The sequence below is a fragment of the Rhineura floridana genome, chromosome 1 (assembly GCF_030035675.1).
Source record: "Rhineura floridana isolate rRhiFlo1 chromosome 1, rRhiFlo1.hap2, whole genome shotgun sequence".
Classification (NCBI taxonomy): domain Eukaryota; kingdom Metazoa; phylum Chordata; class Lepidosauria; order Squamata; family Rhineuridae; genus Rhineura; species Rhineura floridana.
Window position 1 is genome coordinate 287,271,319 of NC_084480.1, and position 14,778 is coordinate 287,286,096.

The following is a 14,778-nucleotide window of genomic DNA, read 5'->3' on the forward strand; positions in this document are numbered from 1 at the left end:
AGATAAGCCTCAACACCAGCCTGAAGGGAGAGTGGTGCTGTGTGACTCCAACCAGGGCCAGATATGTGATCTCTCTGCCTGCGGCTGACTGGGGAGAGGGGGCTTCCAGCAGGGAGAAATGGAGAACGTAAGATCAAAACTGTGCACATTATTATCTGCTGTAAGGAATTAGAGCCTGCTTGTCAAAATCAACAGCTTTGCTTCAATAAAAGCACTAAGTTTTCTTTCCTCATCATTCAGATCTTGAACCTACTTGCCTCAGGGAAGGGAAAAACCTTTGACAAGACAGGTTGGTGCCAATGCTCCCTTTAACTGTGGTTAAGGTGGGAGAAGGGTAGGCCCAGTGTCAGTAACCAGCATCCTTGGGCAGCTTCTGGGGCCTAAGCATCCTGACAGGGCCTGCTGCACCAGGTATCTGGGTCTATGAGCCAACACTTTAAATTTCCCATAGTGCTCTGCAGAGAAGCTACTTCAGGCCCTCCAAGATATAGTGGGAAATTTAAAATGCCCACTACTGCCTCCAGGTAAGCCCATGGCTCAGCACCAATAAATATAAGGAGGGGCTCAACAGAGGATACTTTGCCAAAAGGCACCCTCAAATCTGGAGCCAGCCCTGGAGAGGGGAATTTGCACCTGAGATAAGAGGAGGTTGGAAAAGAGAGTGGGTGCTCCAGAAACTGGTTCCTGATCTTTTCACCACAGTTAAAGGTGTCTGCATGAACCAACAAAAGGAACGGCCATGAGACTTCTGAGAGTTTATCAGTCACTGCTCACATACTCTCAGAATCAGAAACATGATTTTTATTAAAATGAAACAGATTCTTGTGATACTGAATTCTGCAAGCAGTATCCAGTTCTGTGCTTGTATTGGCATGACTGAGGAGTTTCAGTACAGAGTTGTACCTATTGCTAGGGTCAGAGGAGAAATTTGTTTTGTTTGCATTTTAATGAGAAACTACTTAATTCACACATCTCAAACCAATATGTGAATCTAAACACAGCCATCCTTCAAAATTCACCACTGAATTTTGTGATGCAGTTCTCCAACCAAACAGTATGTACAAAAATGATTTCAATGGTGAAATAAACATACAAAAATGCATTATTTTAGGGAAATTTGCTTTCGAAAATGTGTATCTTGGTCAAACTGCATACTAAAATGTTTTTGTTAGGAGAAATTTGCACTAAAATGCCAATGAATTTTCATGAGATTTTTTTAAAATGCAAATTGCTGCAGAAATGTGGAGAAAAGAATTCAAAATTGGGGGGGAACCAAATTTGACACACTATCAGTTTCACTGGGTATTTCCATACATTCCGAGATAATGTCTTTCTATTCACTCCCTATACCACCTTTCTATTACCATACTTTTAAAAGGTATCCATAAGAGGAAAACAGAGCAAAGTGGCCTGTTTCCCTTAACAAGCTGCACAATAATTTCTATATGGAGATTTTAGTATTTACCGCTTCATGTTAATATCTGTTGGACCGAAGAAATGATCAGGACCTTCCTGAACAGCACTTTGACTCCGTGGCAGGACTGCTGATAGTAGTCTGCAAGGCTTCTGAGAACATATATCTAACATAGTTCCTTTTGTCAGAGGTGGTGAAGATCCCATTTCTCTTGTCTAGTGAAAATAATTAGGGGTGGGGAGAATTAACTTTTGCTTAATCCTTTCCATCTGCTGCATATCTTTTTTCAATGAATATGTTCTAGCTTTAGTAAATATTTTTCCCTTTGTAACAATCCAAAATAGTTTGTATTAAATGTAACTTCAGCATCATTCCAAAACCAAGAACTGCTTTTTCCCTCAATTCAAGCCAGTTTTAAAATATTAGTTTGGCAATTCTGTAGTAGGAACAGCAGTTGAAAAAAGAAGTCCCAGACACATTTAAATATGCATACCACTGATGTGACCTTTGAATGAAATTTATTCCCACTTGATTAAAAAAAATAACATGCTTATTTCGTGCCAGCTCCAGGTTTTGGAGGTAACACCAAGTCAGACTATTGGGCCCATCTAGTTCAGGTTTGTCTACTATGACTAACAGCAGCTTTTCACTGTTTCAGATAGGGGTCTCTCCCAGTGCTACTTGGAGACACCAGGGATTGAACCTGGGATCTTTGGCCTGCAAGGCAGATGCTCTATCACTATCTGAGCAGCAGTCTTTCCCCTGCTGCAGGCCCTTGAGGAAGAAGGCCTCAGTGAGCCCCCTTCCCTGAGTGGGCCCATCTCCTACTCTCTGCTGTTGCTGCTGCCCATTCACCTGCCCCAGTCTACCTGGCCACACAGAGGGAGAAGATAAGTCCTAGGCTGGCTGTTGCTCCTGTCACTTCTCGGTGAGAGAGGACAGTAAAACAAGCAGCAAGGAGAGGAGCAGTGCAAGCAGGCTCCAGGGATTGGCAATGGGACCCCCTACTTTTGAGGAATATACTCCTTCAGGCTGCAGACCAACACATACCTACCTATGAGTAAGTCTATTAAACTCTGTGGGAATTACTTCTGTATAGACATGCATACAATTGTGCTGTTAACCTTCCCTCATATTGACTGAGTAAATATACTTCCAGGGATGCATCCACACCACATGGTTAAAGCAATATTATAGGAGAGCCAGTGTGGTGTAGTGGTTAAGGTGTTGGACTACGACCTGGGAGACCAGGGTTCAAATCCCCACACAGCCATGAAGCTCACTGGGTGACCTTGGGCCAGTCACTGCCTCTCAGCCTCAGAGGAAGGCAATGGTAAACCCGCTCTGAATACCACTTACCATGAAAACCCTATTCATAGGGTCGCCATAAGTTGGGATCGACTTGAAGGCAGTCCATTTCTATTTTTAACAGAGCTTTAGAGCTTCCCCACAGAAACCTGAGAACTGTAGTCTGCTAAGGGGGCTGGGAGTTGTTAGGAGACCCCTATTCCGCTCACAGAGCTACAATTTCCAGAGTAGTTTAACAATCACTTCCTCTTCCCAGGGAGCTCTGGGAGGGGGATAGAGGTCTCCTAACAACTCTCAGCACCCTTAACAAACTGCAATTCCTAGGATGCTTTGGGGGGAGCCATGACTGTTAAAGTGATATAATATTGCTTTAAATGTATAGTGGGGATGTGGCCCAGGTTGCTTCCAGACAACCTGTTTATTGAGTTTATTGAGTGTTTATTGAGTATTCATCCTGATTTGTTTCCACAAAGTTTGTGTGGAGGTTAGACAGGACTGGCTATTTATTGAGCATTCATTCTGATTTGTTTGCAGGGAGGCTAGACAATGTTGCATCAAGAAAAGGTTATTCCCCAGTTTCCAGTGTTTTTTTCTGTCACTTTCCTTATTGCAAAAAGTCAGATGGGGGGGGGGGCAGATTTGCCGTGCAAGAGCTTCAAATCAACTTTAATTGCATAATGTGAATTGGCCAGTATGTGATTTGAAATCCAACCGAAAATAGCAAGTGCCCCCCCCGACTTTTCTATGTATCAAGGGTGCCAATGTGGTGCCTACCAGATGTTTTGGACTGCAACTCCCATCAGCCCCAACTAGCATGACCAATAGCCAGAGATGATGGCAGCTGAAGTCCAAAACATCTAGAGGGAAACATGTTGACTGCCCATGCTATAGACAATAAATTCTAATAACAGTTAGCCATGGAGCCATCTACAGCGAAGGTGAGCTTTTACTTAAGCTATAAACCTATGCATGCTTATATGGGAATAATACTTCTGTTATTGAAGGTTCTCATCAATTTCGATGGTAATCCTTCAAAAAAATTTGTTCAACTCTCCTATTGGAAATTGAACAAGGATATCTAGCTGGACTGCAAAAGAAAATCAATACATTTATATGGAGCAACAAGCCACACAGAACAGCTCAACAAAATTTGTTTCAGAAAATGGACAAAGGTGGACTAGGAGTACCGAATATAGCTCATTATTATGCAGCTATTAAACCATCCTTGATTTATCATTAGTATAACCCAGATGACCTAGTAACAGCAGAGCAAAGGATATAGAAGAAACAACTTTGGGAAATTTTGTGGTACAAAACTAGAAGCTTTAATATGAAGATGTCAATGCTATAATCTATGAAGGCTATAATCTATGAAGGCAATTTTGAAGATCTAGATTAAACTCTCCCCCAAAATAACATGCTTTTTCACCTAATACTTCCATTATAACCAACGAATTTGCAGAAGAAGATTTATACAGTACAATACTATCAATGTTTCTGTTTGGGGAGAGATGTCATATTACGCTAACTGGATAATACAAGGTCATATTAATTTGTATAATAAACTAATTAGTAAATTTAATCAGACCAAACCTCCATTTTTTCAGTATCTTCAATTATGGCATATAGTGGAGCAAATAATAAATATGGTCTACCTAAAGCATATACACAATTTGAAGCATTTTTATTAAGCATGATGCCTAAGAAGTCTATTAGTAAAATCTGTACAATCTAGCTGTATCAGTCTCAACCAACTTATCATAGTAAATGGGAAAATATCTTGATAATGATAGCCTAACAATTCTACCAGTAGAGTGGAACTGGCTGTTTGGAACTATCCCAAGACTCCTAATAAGCTCCGCTCTTAAAGAAAACCTTTTTAAAATCGTTTACCTAGGGTATCTCACCCCACATAAGTTAAGTAAAATATATCAAACCAATACCCTTGCTGGAGATGTAAAAAGGTCAGAGTAGATTTCTCTGATTCAGTTTTTGTCCTGTCTTCCCTTGATGCTGACATTTTTCTTTCATTGACTTTTATATATATATTATTTTATTTTTTCTCTTTGTTCTTTTTCTCTCTCTCTTTCCCTCTTATTTTGTTTTTTTTTTTACAATAATTTTTATTCAAATTTTCATAAAACATACAAAACAAAATCATAAAACATTCAAAGACAAAAAACAAAACAAAACAAAAATGATTAAACAAAAAAATAAAATGTTGACTTCCCATTTGTCGCAGATCAAATCAGTTATAGGTCTACAATATATAACAATCCTGTCTCTTAAATTATATTATAAAATCACTTTCCTCCAGTAGTTATCTTAATTAATCATCAAATCTCATAAACATTACTTTATTCTTTCCACAAAAAGTCAAAGAGAGGTTTCAATTCTTTAAGAAATATATCTATCAATTTTTCTCCAAATAAACATGTCCCTCTTATTTTGAGCGCAAATTGAATAATAGGGATTTAGGAATAAGCAGTGATGAAAACTGGGCCAACATATACTGTGATATACAGAAAAATGGCAGCTGATTTCTGAGAGGTTTTTTTTAACTTTTCTGTTCTTGGCTAATGCCTCTCCGCCCCTTAAATCAGGGGTGGCAACCCATTTTCAGCCAGGGGCAACCTTCCTCTCATGGGCAACCTTCTAGGTACTTTGTGCCAATTGGAAATGTGGGTGAAGCAATGGGTATGACTTTTGCACAATAGGCTACATTGGTTACCCAAAGGCCAGAAGTTTCTACATCCCCACCCCCCCTTCATCTAGGTACGTAGGAGGCATTACCACTGTCCAAGGACACATTCCCGCCAGCCAGGTAAGAGCACTTGAGAAGGGCAAAGAACCAGAGCTTGGAAAAGTTACTTTTTTTGAACTACAACTCCCATCAGCCCAATCCAGTGGCCATGCTGGCTGGGGTTGATGGGAGTTGTAGTTTAAAAAAGTAACTTTTCCAAGTTATGCAAAGAACATGGCAAATAAGGGACATGGTCTGGAAACAGGGTGCATGGCTTAAGGAAAGTCCCAAGATCCAGACAGAGAGGACTGGAGAGCTGTATTTGGTCCTCAGGGTTGAGATTCCCCGCCACCACATTAAATGTTACAGCATCTCCTTTCTTGACCAGCCCTCTTCACCACCTGTAAAGCATCAAATATACTGATGAAAAACAAAAGCAACAGTAGCAGTACCTGATAATGGGGTTGTGCTATTTTCGGCATGCAAGATTTAGCTCTCAGTGGCAACAGTGACACCATCTGTGGGAAAGGATCCACATCCATCCGTGGTTTCTGTTGCCGAGAATGCCAGATTTTCAGTTTGGCAGTTGTAGCCTGTATGGCAGCTGTATGGATTACACAAAATCGGGGACCCCTGAAAAGAAGATATAAAAAACAATGTGGTTAAACAGACATTATAACTGAACTAAAGTTTTTTTTAAAAAAATGGGTGCTATTTAGTGCTATTACCCTACTCACACTAGACACAAAGAAGTTAGTAGACATGACTAACTTAGGTTCATTAATTTCAATGGGTCTACTCTGAGCAGGACTTAGTTGAATACAACCCGCTGCCTTTTGTTTCTCTTTGAGACAGTGAGAGCCTTAGAACAATTCCTCATGTTGCCCCAATTGGCAGTGATAACAGGGAAACAGGAAAGTCAACAGGAAGTACTTTGTTAAGAGATATGCTATAACTGCAGAGACTAAGAGCTACTGCCGCAGTTTTGCACCGCAAGAATCTATGTTCATTCATTTTTAGGCTGCCTGTAAGGGCAAAGCTCACAAGCTTTCACAAGAAATGTTAAGAATATTGATTGATTGATTGATTGATTGATTATTTTATTATGGTCAAAGACCAGTCCATACAAAAACATTCAAGTGCAAAATAGGGAAAAAAATAATGTGACTCTTGTACATAATAAAACCAAGCAAACCACAATAGTAGATTCACCAATAGGCAAAAAACCTTGCGGTTTAAGAATGTACCTATAGCCCACAGCTATTTCTATCAAACTTTAAAAAGCAGGGAAATTGGGCAGCTATAGTGAATGCACCAGGGGAACAGGAGACCTGACCTCCTCTCTGAGATATTGTACTGCAGTACAAATTTGTCAAAATGCAAACACAATTTGGATTGGTCTTTCACAGTCCAATCCACTTCCTGTGTAGCTTGGAAGAATTTGGTTTTTCAAGGTAAACAGAATTCAGAGGTGGTTTTACCAATGCCTTCCTCTGAGGCTGAGAGGCAGTGATTCGCCCAAGGTCACCCAGTGAACTTCATGGCTGTGTGGGGATTCGAACCCTGGTCTCCCAGGTCATAGTCCAACACTGATCAGGGGTAGGGGTAGGGGGGAGGGGAGGAGATGGGGTGGGTGGGCACTGGGCAGACAGGAAGCCCCTTTTATTTCCAAAAGGAAAACTTTGTGAACAGTATCATTGCTTTTCAGCATTTCCCCCACCGTTTTATTCTACAGCAGGCACATGTAGCCTCCCACCCAAAGTTAAACCAAAGCTGTCCCTGGCCACATCCACACCCAGGGCCGGCTCCAGGCATGTGGGGGCCCTTGGGCATCAACTTGCCCTGGCCCCCCGGTGGGTGGGTGGGTGTGCACGTATGCACATGCACGTGGCCCGCCCACGCACCCCCACAGCCCCCCTACCTGTCTACTCTTTACCATTGCCCTTAATGAAGATGGCGGCCACGGTTTCCCTAAGGGGAATTAAGCCTCCACTGCCATCTTTGTTGATGGCACACGTGCATGCTACACGCACACATCTCTGCCATCAACCAAGATGGTGGCAGTAGCTTCAGTACCTTAGAGAAGCTGCAGCCGCCATCTTCATTAAGTGCAATGCTAAAAAGCCAGCTGACAGGTAAATGGGGGGCGTGGGGGGTGCAGATCGTGGAAGGGGAGCAGAGGGCCCCTCAGAGGCTCCTGTAGCTCTGGGGCTCTTGGGCCAGTGCCCAACCTGACCGACCTTTAGAACCGGCCTTGTCCACACTAGGCATTTATTTCACTTTGGAGAGTCATGGCTTCCCTCAAAGAATCCTGGGAAATGTAGTTAGTGAAGGGTGCTGAGAGTTGCTAGGAGATGCCGTGTTCCCCTCACAGACCTTCAATCAGAGTGGCTGACTGTTAAACCACTCTGGCCACTGGAGCTCTCTCGGGGGAATAGGAGTCTCCTCTCAGCACCCTTCACAAACTACACTTCCCAGGATTCTTTGGGGGAAGCCATGACTATCTCAAGTGAAATCAAAGTCTGGTGTGGGTATGGCCCCCTGATTAGGCTAGCCAAGCAGCTGTGAGTCTGGCTTCTAGAACACTGAGAGTTGGTTCTTATTGAGCATGCCCAACATTATCATTCAGTTTAATGCAAACTTTATTAAATTAATTAAAAATCAGCCAGGCATTTTTTTTAACTTTTAAACTGCAGACGATGAAGGTCAGAGTATGGGGTAAGGTGAGTAATAGGAGTCCAGGTACTCTGTGAACATGGCCGATTTTTTAATGAATTTCAACAGATTATGAAAACTTTGACAGAAAAAAGTCCAAAAGGGCTCTGGGTTTCCCCCCTATCTTTTTAGACTTTGAACTCTTTATTCTCTCTGACTGTTTTGTGTATTGCCCTGAAAATTGAGAGAGTTGTTAAGCAAGCGTTTCTGAGTTTAACATTGCAGAATGTGAAAAATTCATGCTGGCTATAGTATACAGCCATTCTTGTGGCTGTATAATTTCGTTGCAAGACATGAAAATATTAGAGGTTAAAATTATGAAAATATTATTTAATCCTTACTCTCTGACACTTGATAGAAGATGCAAGGAAGCTGGCCACTTTCATTCTGACCTGGGGGTTCCGGTCAGACAACAAATAATCCAGATAAAATAAGTCAGATCTGCCGTGAGTTTTTGTTAATATCGGAGTAATAAAAATAGCTCTAAAATCATGATAAAAAGAGCAACAGAGTAACACATGAGCAATTGTCTCCCCTGCTCCTGAACCAAAAGGGCACAAACGCTCTCGATAGGGTACCCTCCTATATCTGCCTTCCAGGAACACAGAAAGTAAAACATTGAACTTGGCTAGCATAAAAGCTTTCCTATATTTAGGGATAGTCAGTTCTGTGAAATAATTTGTAGGTGCAAATGCCGCCATATTATCCCTAAAATCTGGGTAAAGTGTGGCCAGCCCTAGATGTTCTTGAAGTTCAATGTTCTGAATGCGCTGCTTTATAACTGCTTTGGCTTTAGTGTATCCTAAAGCCAATATAGCATCAGGAGACAATCCAGCTTTTGTCGTTTCAGTGTTAACACCTTCCTCCATTTTGATTGGAAGACGTTAATGAGCATCAGTGGGGCTAAACCCTCTGGACAAAACATCAACTTTAGCCAATAATTCATCTTGAGAATCCACGCACGGGCCTCTATAGAAATTTGCCCTGCCTCTAAACGAAGGATTACATTAGGTATGCTGCACGGGGCTCCCAGGGTAGATCTCAGGAATTTAGTTTGAATGACTTTAAATGGAGCAAATTTGCTATAAACACATAACTGTGAGCCATATAACATCTGGGCTATGATGTTAGCTGCAAACACCTGAATAGCTGGGGGTACATGTTGACCCCCTCTGGTAAAAAAGGAGATGAGTGCCTTTGCACTCGTCTGTGCATTCATAATGGCATTATTTATTTGAGCATTCCAGGAGCCTGATGAATGAAAGGTTACAAGTAGCTATAGTATGTAACCTGTTCAAATGTGTGTTCATTTATCTGCCATCTGTGCTTAATTCTCTTCTTAGTAAAAATCAGTACCTTGGTCTTAGTAAAATTGGTAGACAACTGTTCGTTTTTGGGATAGGAATCTAAGGCTCTTAAAAGATGCCTCAGTCCTATGCACGTCAAGGACAGAAGGACTGCATCATCTGCATGTAGTAGAATTGACATGGATCTAGGTGCCAATTTAGGAGGATGAAGATTGGCATCTGCTACTTTTTTGACCATGGAATTAATTTAGAAGTTAAACAGGGTAGGGGCCAAGTTACAGCCCTGATTAACTCCATTGAAGGTTGGAATGGGACCAGACAGGTGGCCAGCTCGGTCATATTTTACCTGCAAATGAGTGTTTTCGTAGAGACTACAAATAAGTGTTAGTAGTCACCTATCTGTAGTGGAAGCCTCAAATTTCCCCCATAATTTATCCCTTGGGATCAGGTTGAAAGCCTACTTAAAATCTATAAAGGTCTGCATAAAGGGTTCCTCCAGGGGATGATGAATATTTTTCAGCCAAATGTTGAAGCATGAAACCCTGGTCGACTGTAGAACGCCCTGCCCTAAAGCCACCCTGTTCATCTTCAAGTATGTTTTCCTGCTCCATCCAATTTAGTAACCTCTCATGAAGATGACTGGCATATAGCTCACTGATGATACTCAGCAAACTAATTGGTCTATAATTGCCAGGGTTCGATCTGTTCCCTTTTTTATATATTGGAATGATTACAGCCAGCCCCCAGTCTTCCGAAATGCATGCTGAATGGTCGATACAAGTGAATAAAGTTGCTAACACTGGAGCCCACCATTCTACATTTGATTTCAACATTTCAGCAGAGATATTATCAGCCCCTGGGGCTTTACCTGATGTAAGTTTGGTAATAAGACTAATAGTTTCAGAGATAGAGACAGGAGGCCACTCCAGGAAGTTATTTATATTAGCCCATGTTGAATGCTGACAGGTTTGTTTTTGTGCATATATGTTACTAAAATATGTTTCCCATATATTAGCAGATATATGATAATCCATGCTAATGACTGAATTGGGCCAGCCCCTTGAAACCACTCTCCAAAAGATTACTGAGTCATTTGCCCTAGAGGCCTTAATTAGGCTTTGCCATATCACTTTGCCATAGCAAGTGTTTAATACCATAAATGTCTTCTTCTCCTCCACCACCCCCACAGTCCAACAACAGCAACAACCAAAGCGTTGAGAAAAAGCAGGATTTGAATGAATGATTTCATCCTCTTACCAGTAGAGAAGCAAAGGTTTCACTACCTCAGACTGAACTTGTCTTAAATTATACATGTTCCATTGGTCTCCATCCAGCAAGTTTAGTTTGATCAGAACTTCAGAGGTAAGGAAATAATCTCCATTGCTCACTAGGTAGATTTTTTTCATTCTATCAAGCTGTCTTGAATAAAGGAAAACATTCACACAGAATATGTACAAATGCACTCCAGCTAATAACTGAGGTCATTTGCAAACAATATTTTCAGCAGAAGAGGGATCTCTTTCCAAAATAAAAAATAAGGTTTTCTTAATAGCTAACTTTAGTACATAGTGTAGGCATGGGGAATCTGTGGTTTTCCAGAGGTTGTTGGACTCCAACCCCCATCAGCCACAATCAGCATGGCCAATTGTTAGGGATGGTGGGAGAGGCAGTCCAACAACCTCTGGAGGGCCACAGGTCCCCCCATCCCTGACACAGGGACCAATACATCAAATACAGTATGTATTTGGGGAATCATGTCAAACTTCACATCCAGCTGAGATGCTAACTATTTACTCAAAAGTAATTCTTCTGCTGATCTTTTTTGGGGGTAGATTGCACACCTGCAAAAAGCAGAGGGAACATTTGAGAATGAGGAGGAGGAACAAAGAGATATAGCACTTTGTGGCAAGCATGCCATAAAGCCTTCCTTCCTTCCTTCCCTCCTTCCTTCCTTTTCTTTTTTACAAAACAGCAGTCCTCACCGGTACATCTGTTGCTCCTCTGCTGGAGAAAAAAACCCTTAATTTCTGTGAGGGCTGTTACTAATTCTGTCTTACTAAAAACTACCTTGAATTTCTTTGGGACAAAAACAGGTCAGTCTCTTGGCCAGTCACTGCCTCTCTCTCCAACTCAACCCTACATGCATCTTACCTCATCCTCGGAACCTGGGCACCACATTACCTTTGGGGACATGAGGCAACCACATGGATAGCAAGGCACAGAGTGCGGTGGTGAAGGAGGGGAGTGGCCTTGGGGAAAAGACTAGGATTCTCTACCCATTCCTCTCCCTGACAGTCAGGTTTGATGGGTCTTTAGATGACAGTATAATATTAGAAGGATGCTTTAGAACAGGAATGGGAAACATTTTTCATGCCAGTGGTGGGTGGAGCAAGAGATAAAAGTGGATGCAGAAACAAATGTAAATGATACCTTTGTACAGTAGGCTAGTTTCTACACACACCCCTCTGTATCCTCCACCCAAACAAGCAAGAGGCATTATCAGTGTTCAAGGACATATCCAGCCAGTCAAAAACGGTTGGTGTGTGAAGCAGGGCCAATGATGGGTGTGGCCTGGGGGGAGAGGGTGTGGTTCCAAAGGTCAAATAAAGAGGTCTGGAGGGCCACCTTTGGTTCCCAGACCTGAGGTTCCCCACACCTGCATTAGAAAGTAATGGCCAATGGTTTAATGCTGTGCATTAAACTTGCCTTTAAAGTATTTGCTAGAGTTCAAATTCTTGTATTACATAACTTTATTATTCTTTAGAACGTTACAACCAAGCAAGGACTTGATAAATATGCATAATCAAACGTGTAAGTCATAGGTTAACCCAGGTTTCGTGGGTTAACCCAGGCTTGGTGCCCTCCAGAAGTTGTTGGACTCCAACTCCCATCAGCTCCAGCCTGCATAGTCAATGGTCAGGGATGATGGCATCTGTAGTACAGCAACATCTGGAGGGCACCAGGTTGACAAAGGGTTGACTGGGTTGACTGATCCAACATCCCCAGCCTCTTTTAGAAGAACTAAAAGACTCAAGGAATAAATACCTTTTCTGCCGTTTAGGATCCCTCAGGACTTTCAGTCTTTCAATGTCCAACCAGAGGTGCCAGTACCTTTCTCCCAAAGTTCCTTTGATGAACTTCTTGAACCTTTCAAATTCATGTCTGTTACCAATATCATAAGTCTTGTGGCTAAGACACCAGGCAGCCCTACTTTCAGTGCTATCTTTTTCAGATTTTGTACTAATGCTTATTTCACTTCCCTTATCCGTGATGTCATCCCCAAGTATCAGAGGTTTTCCTTGGAGTGGCTCCATGAAAGGTTGAATGTTTGCTATCTCAAATATAAACACTCTTGACACTCTACTGAAGTTGACATCAGTTGGGCTGGCTTCAGGTGGCTGCCCAGTAAGTTCTGCGATTGAGCTTCTAAGTATGTACTGAGTGTAGGCTAATGAAAACTCATCTACTGTTTGAAAATATGCAAGTTCTTGTCGCTCAAAGTCCTCCACCCCTTGAGGAGCAGCATTCCAGTTCTGCCCTAAGTACGCTCTTAAGACAGTCCTTGAAGGAGTATCAGGAAGTGACACAGAACGCCCCTCATCTATGCTTCTCCTGGCTGCTAATCTGTGAAGAAGTGGGGTACCAGACGTGGCGGAGCGCTTCTTTTTAATCCTGGGATCCAGTTCTGCATTAAAACCAGAGAATATTAGTTTTATAAAGTTTCCTGGCAAGACTGACATGAACATGGTCCTCTTTCTCTAGGTCTTGGTATAACCTGGCACTTGACAGCGAACAGAATTATTATTCATGGTCTTTGATACCCAGAGGTTACTTGAAGCCACTGGAATTTGTGTCACGTCCCAACTGTCTGGGATGTTGTTGTTTTTCCATCCTCTCAGGCTAAGTGGAAGAAGAGAGTCACCTTGTGGAAGTTGCTCACAGAGGTTGCTGTGAGGTTTCTGATCATCCTAAGCAGTTTGCTAAGACACTGGGGGGCTGGATTGGTATTGCTTTGAAATGAGTGCTGCAATGCCTCTCCATGTGTCTGCTTGCTTGCCCTCTGCTGATCCCGTATATATTTTTAAATTATTATTATTACATTTATATCTCACCTTTTCTCCTAGGAACTCCAGGTGGCATACATGGTTCTCCCTCTCATTTAATTCTTTTAATAATCCTGTGATGTAGGTCAGGCTGGGAAACTGTGACTGGCCCAAGGTTACCTAATGAACGTCATGGCTTGAGTAGGGATTTGATCTCTTGTCTACCAAATCCAATGCAACACTCTAACTGCTATACCACACTGGCTCTCTTCTTCTTTATAAAGAAGCCATCTGTTACAAACAGGGATCTTAAGTCTTCAATAGTATTCTACCTTCACTAGGGGACACCAGCTTCCTATGAAACATCCTCGTGTTGCAGAGTAGTGAAATTAGGTATTTGAACGTCTGAGTGAGCTTTGTGGATTTGAATCTTTGCTAAAGATTACACCTTCCCTATGAATTAGTCAGACAGAGACTTTAAGCTTTAAAATAAGAAATAACTACTTTATTCTGGAAGTACATACTTGACAAAAAAGAGTTCTACATCTAGCTAACTAGCTAAGTTGGGGATGCAAACACTAAGCCTAATGTTTGCCCTCATGCTTGGAGGTGAGGGAGAGACAAAAGAGGAAGATGTCTGCTCTCCCTCTCAAGAGAAAAGAGAAGGAAGGAGGAAGGAGATGTGGTCAACATCCGAAGCATATCAGTCTAGCAGGAAAGGAGAGTCAACAGGAGATCAAAGGATAGGTATTAGCCTAGCAATCAGGAGGTCTCCTCTCTAGCTACCCTTTTTAACCCCATGCAGTCCCAACCCACCAGTTCGAGTTGAACCACATATTCCAACACCTCCAACTCAGGGAAGTGGGGACTCTTCCTATTTGCAGGGAAGAAGAGTTCTACGCTATTAGTGCCACTTACCTCCAAGACCAACTGCATGGAGAACACAGGATGAAACACTAGGCACCCTTTGTACTGACCTGAAATCTAAAGTAAAGTAAACATTAAAATAATCACAAGGTGATTCCCAAAACTATCAGCATCCACCTTGGCATATTCACTTGGGTAATTGACCTGAGGGCTATCTAAAACCAACCCATGTTGCTCACAAACAAATTTTAAAACATCCATGCAAACTAATACAAAGGGGCTGCTTTTAAGTAGTTAATTGATCCTGATACCATACTGTTGACCAGGACCAGCCAAAGGCAACAGATCTTCCCAGATGTTAAACAGCTTCCCTGATCCATA

At 42.0% G+C, this 14,778-nt stretch overlaps 1 protein-coding gene across 3 annotated transcripts in view; it reads right to left on the bottom strand.

Moving 5' to 3' along the window:
* RGS22 (regulator of G protein signaling 22) overlaps positions 1-14,778 on the bottom strand; it is a 157,198-nt gene that overhangs the window by 103,901 nt on the left and 38,519 nt on the right. For all 3 annotated transcript variants that reach the window (XM_061604071.1, XM_061604060.1, XM_061604080.1), the window contains 5 exons: positions 14,449-14,514; positions 12,533-13,172; positions 10,745-10,906; positions 5,918-6,098; positions 1,466-1,629 (listed from right to left, as the gene is read on the bottom strand). In XM_061604071.1, the coding sequence (XP_061460055.1) occupies positions 1,466-1,629; positions 5,918-6,098; positions 10,745-10,906; positions 12,533-13,172; positions 14,449-14,514 (1,213 nt within the window). The remainder of the gene's footprint in view (positions 1-1,465; positions 1,630-5,917; positions 6,099-10,744; positions 10,907-12,532; positions 13,173-14,448; positions 14,515-14,778) is intronic.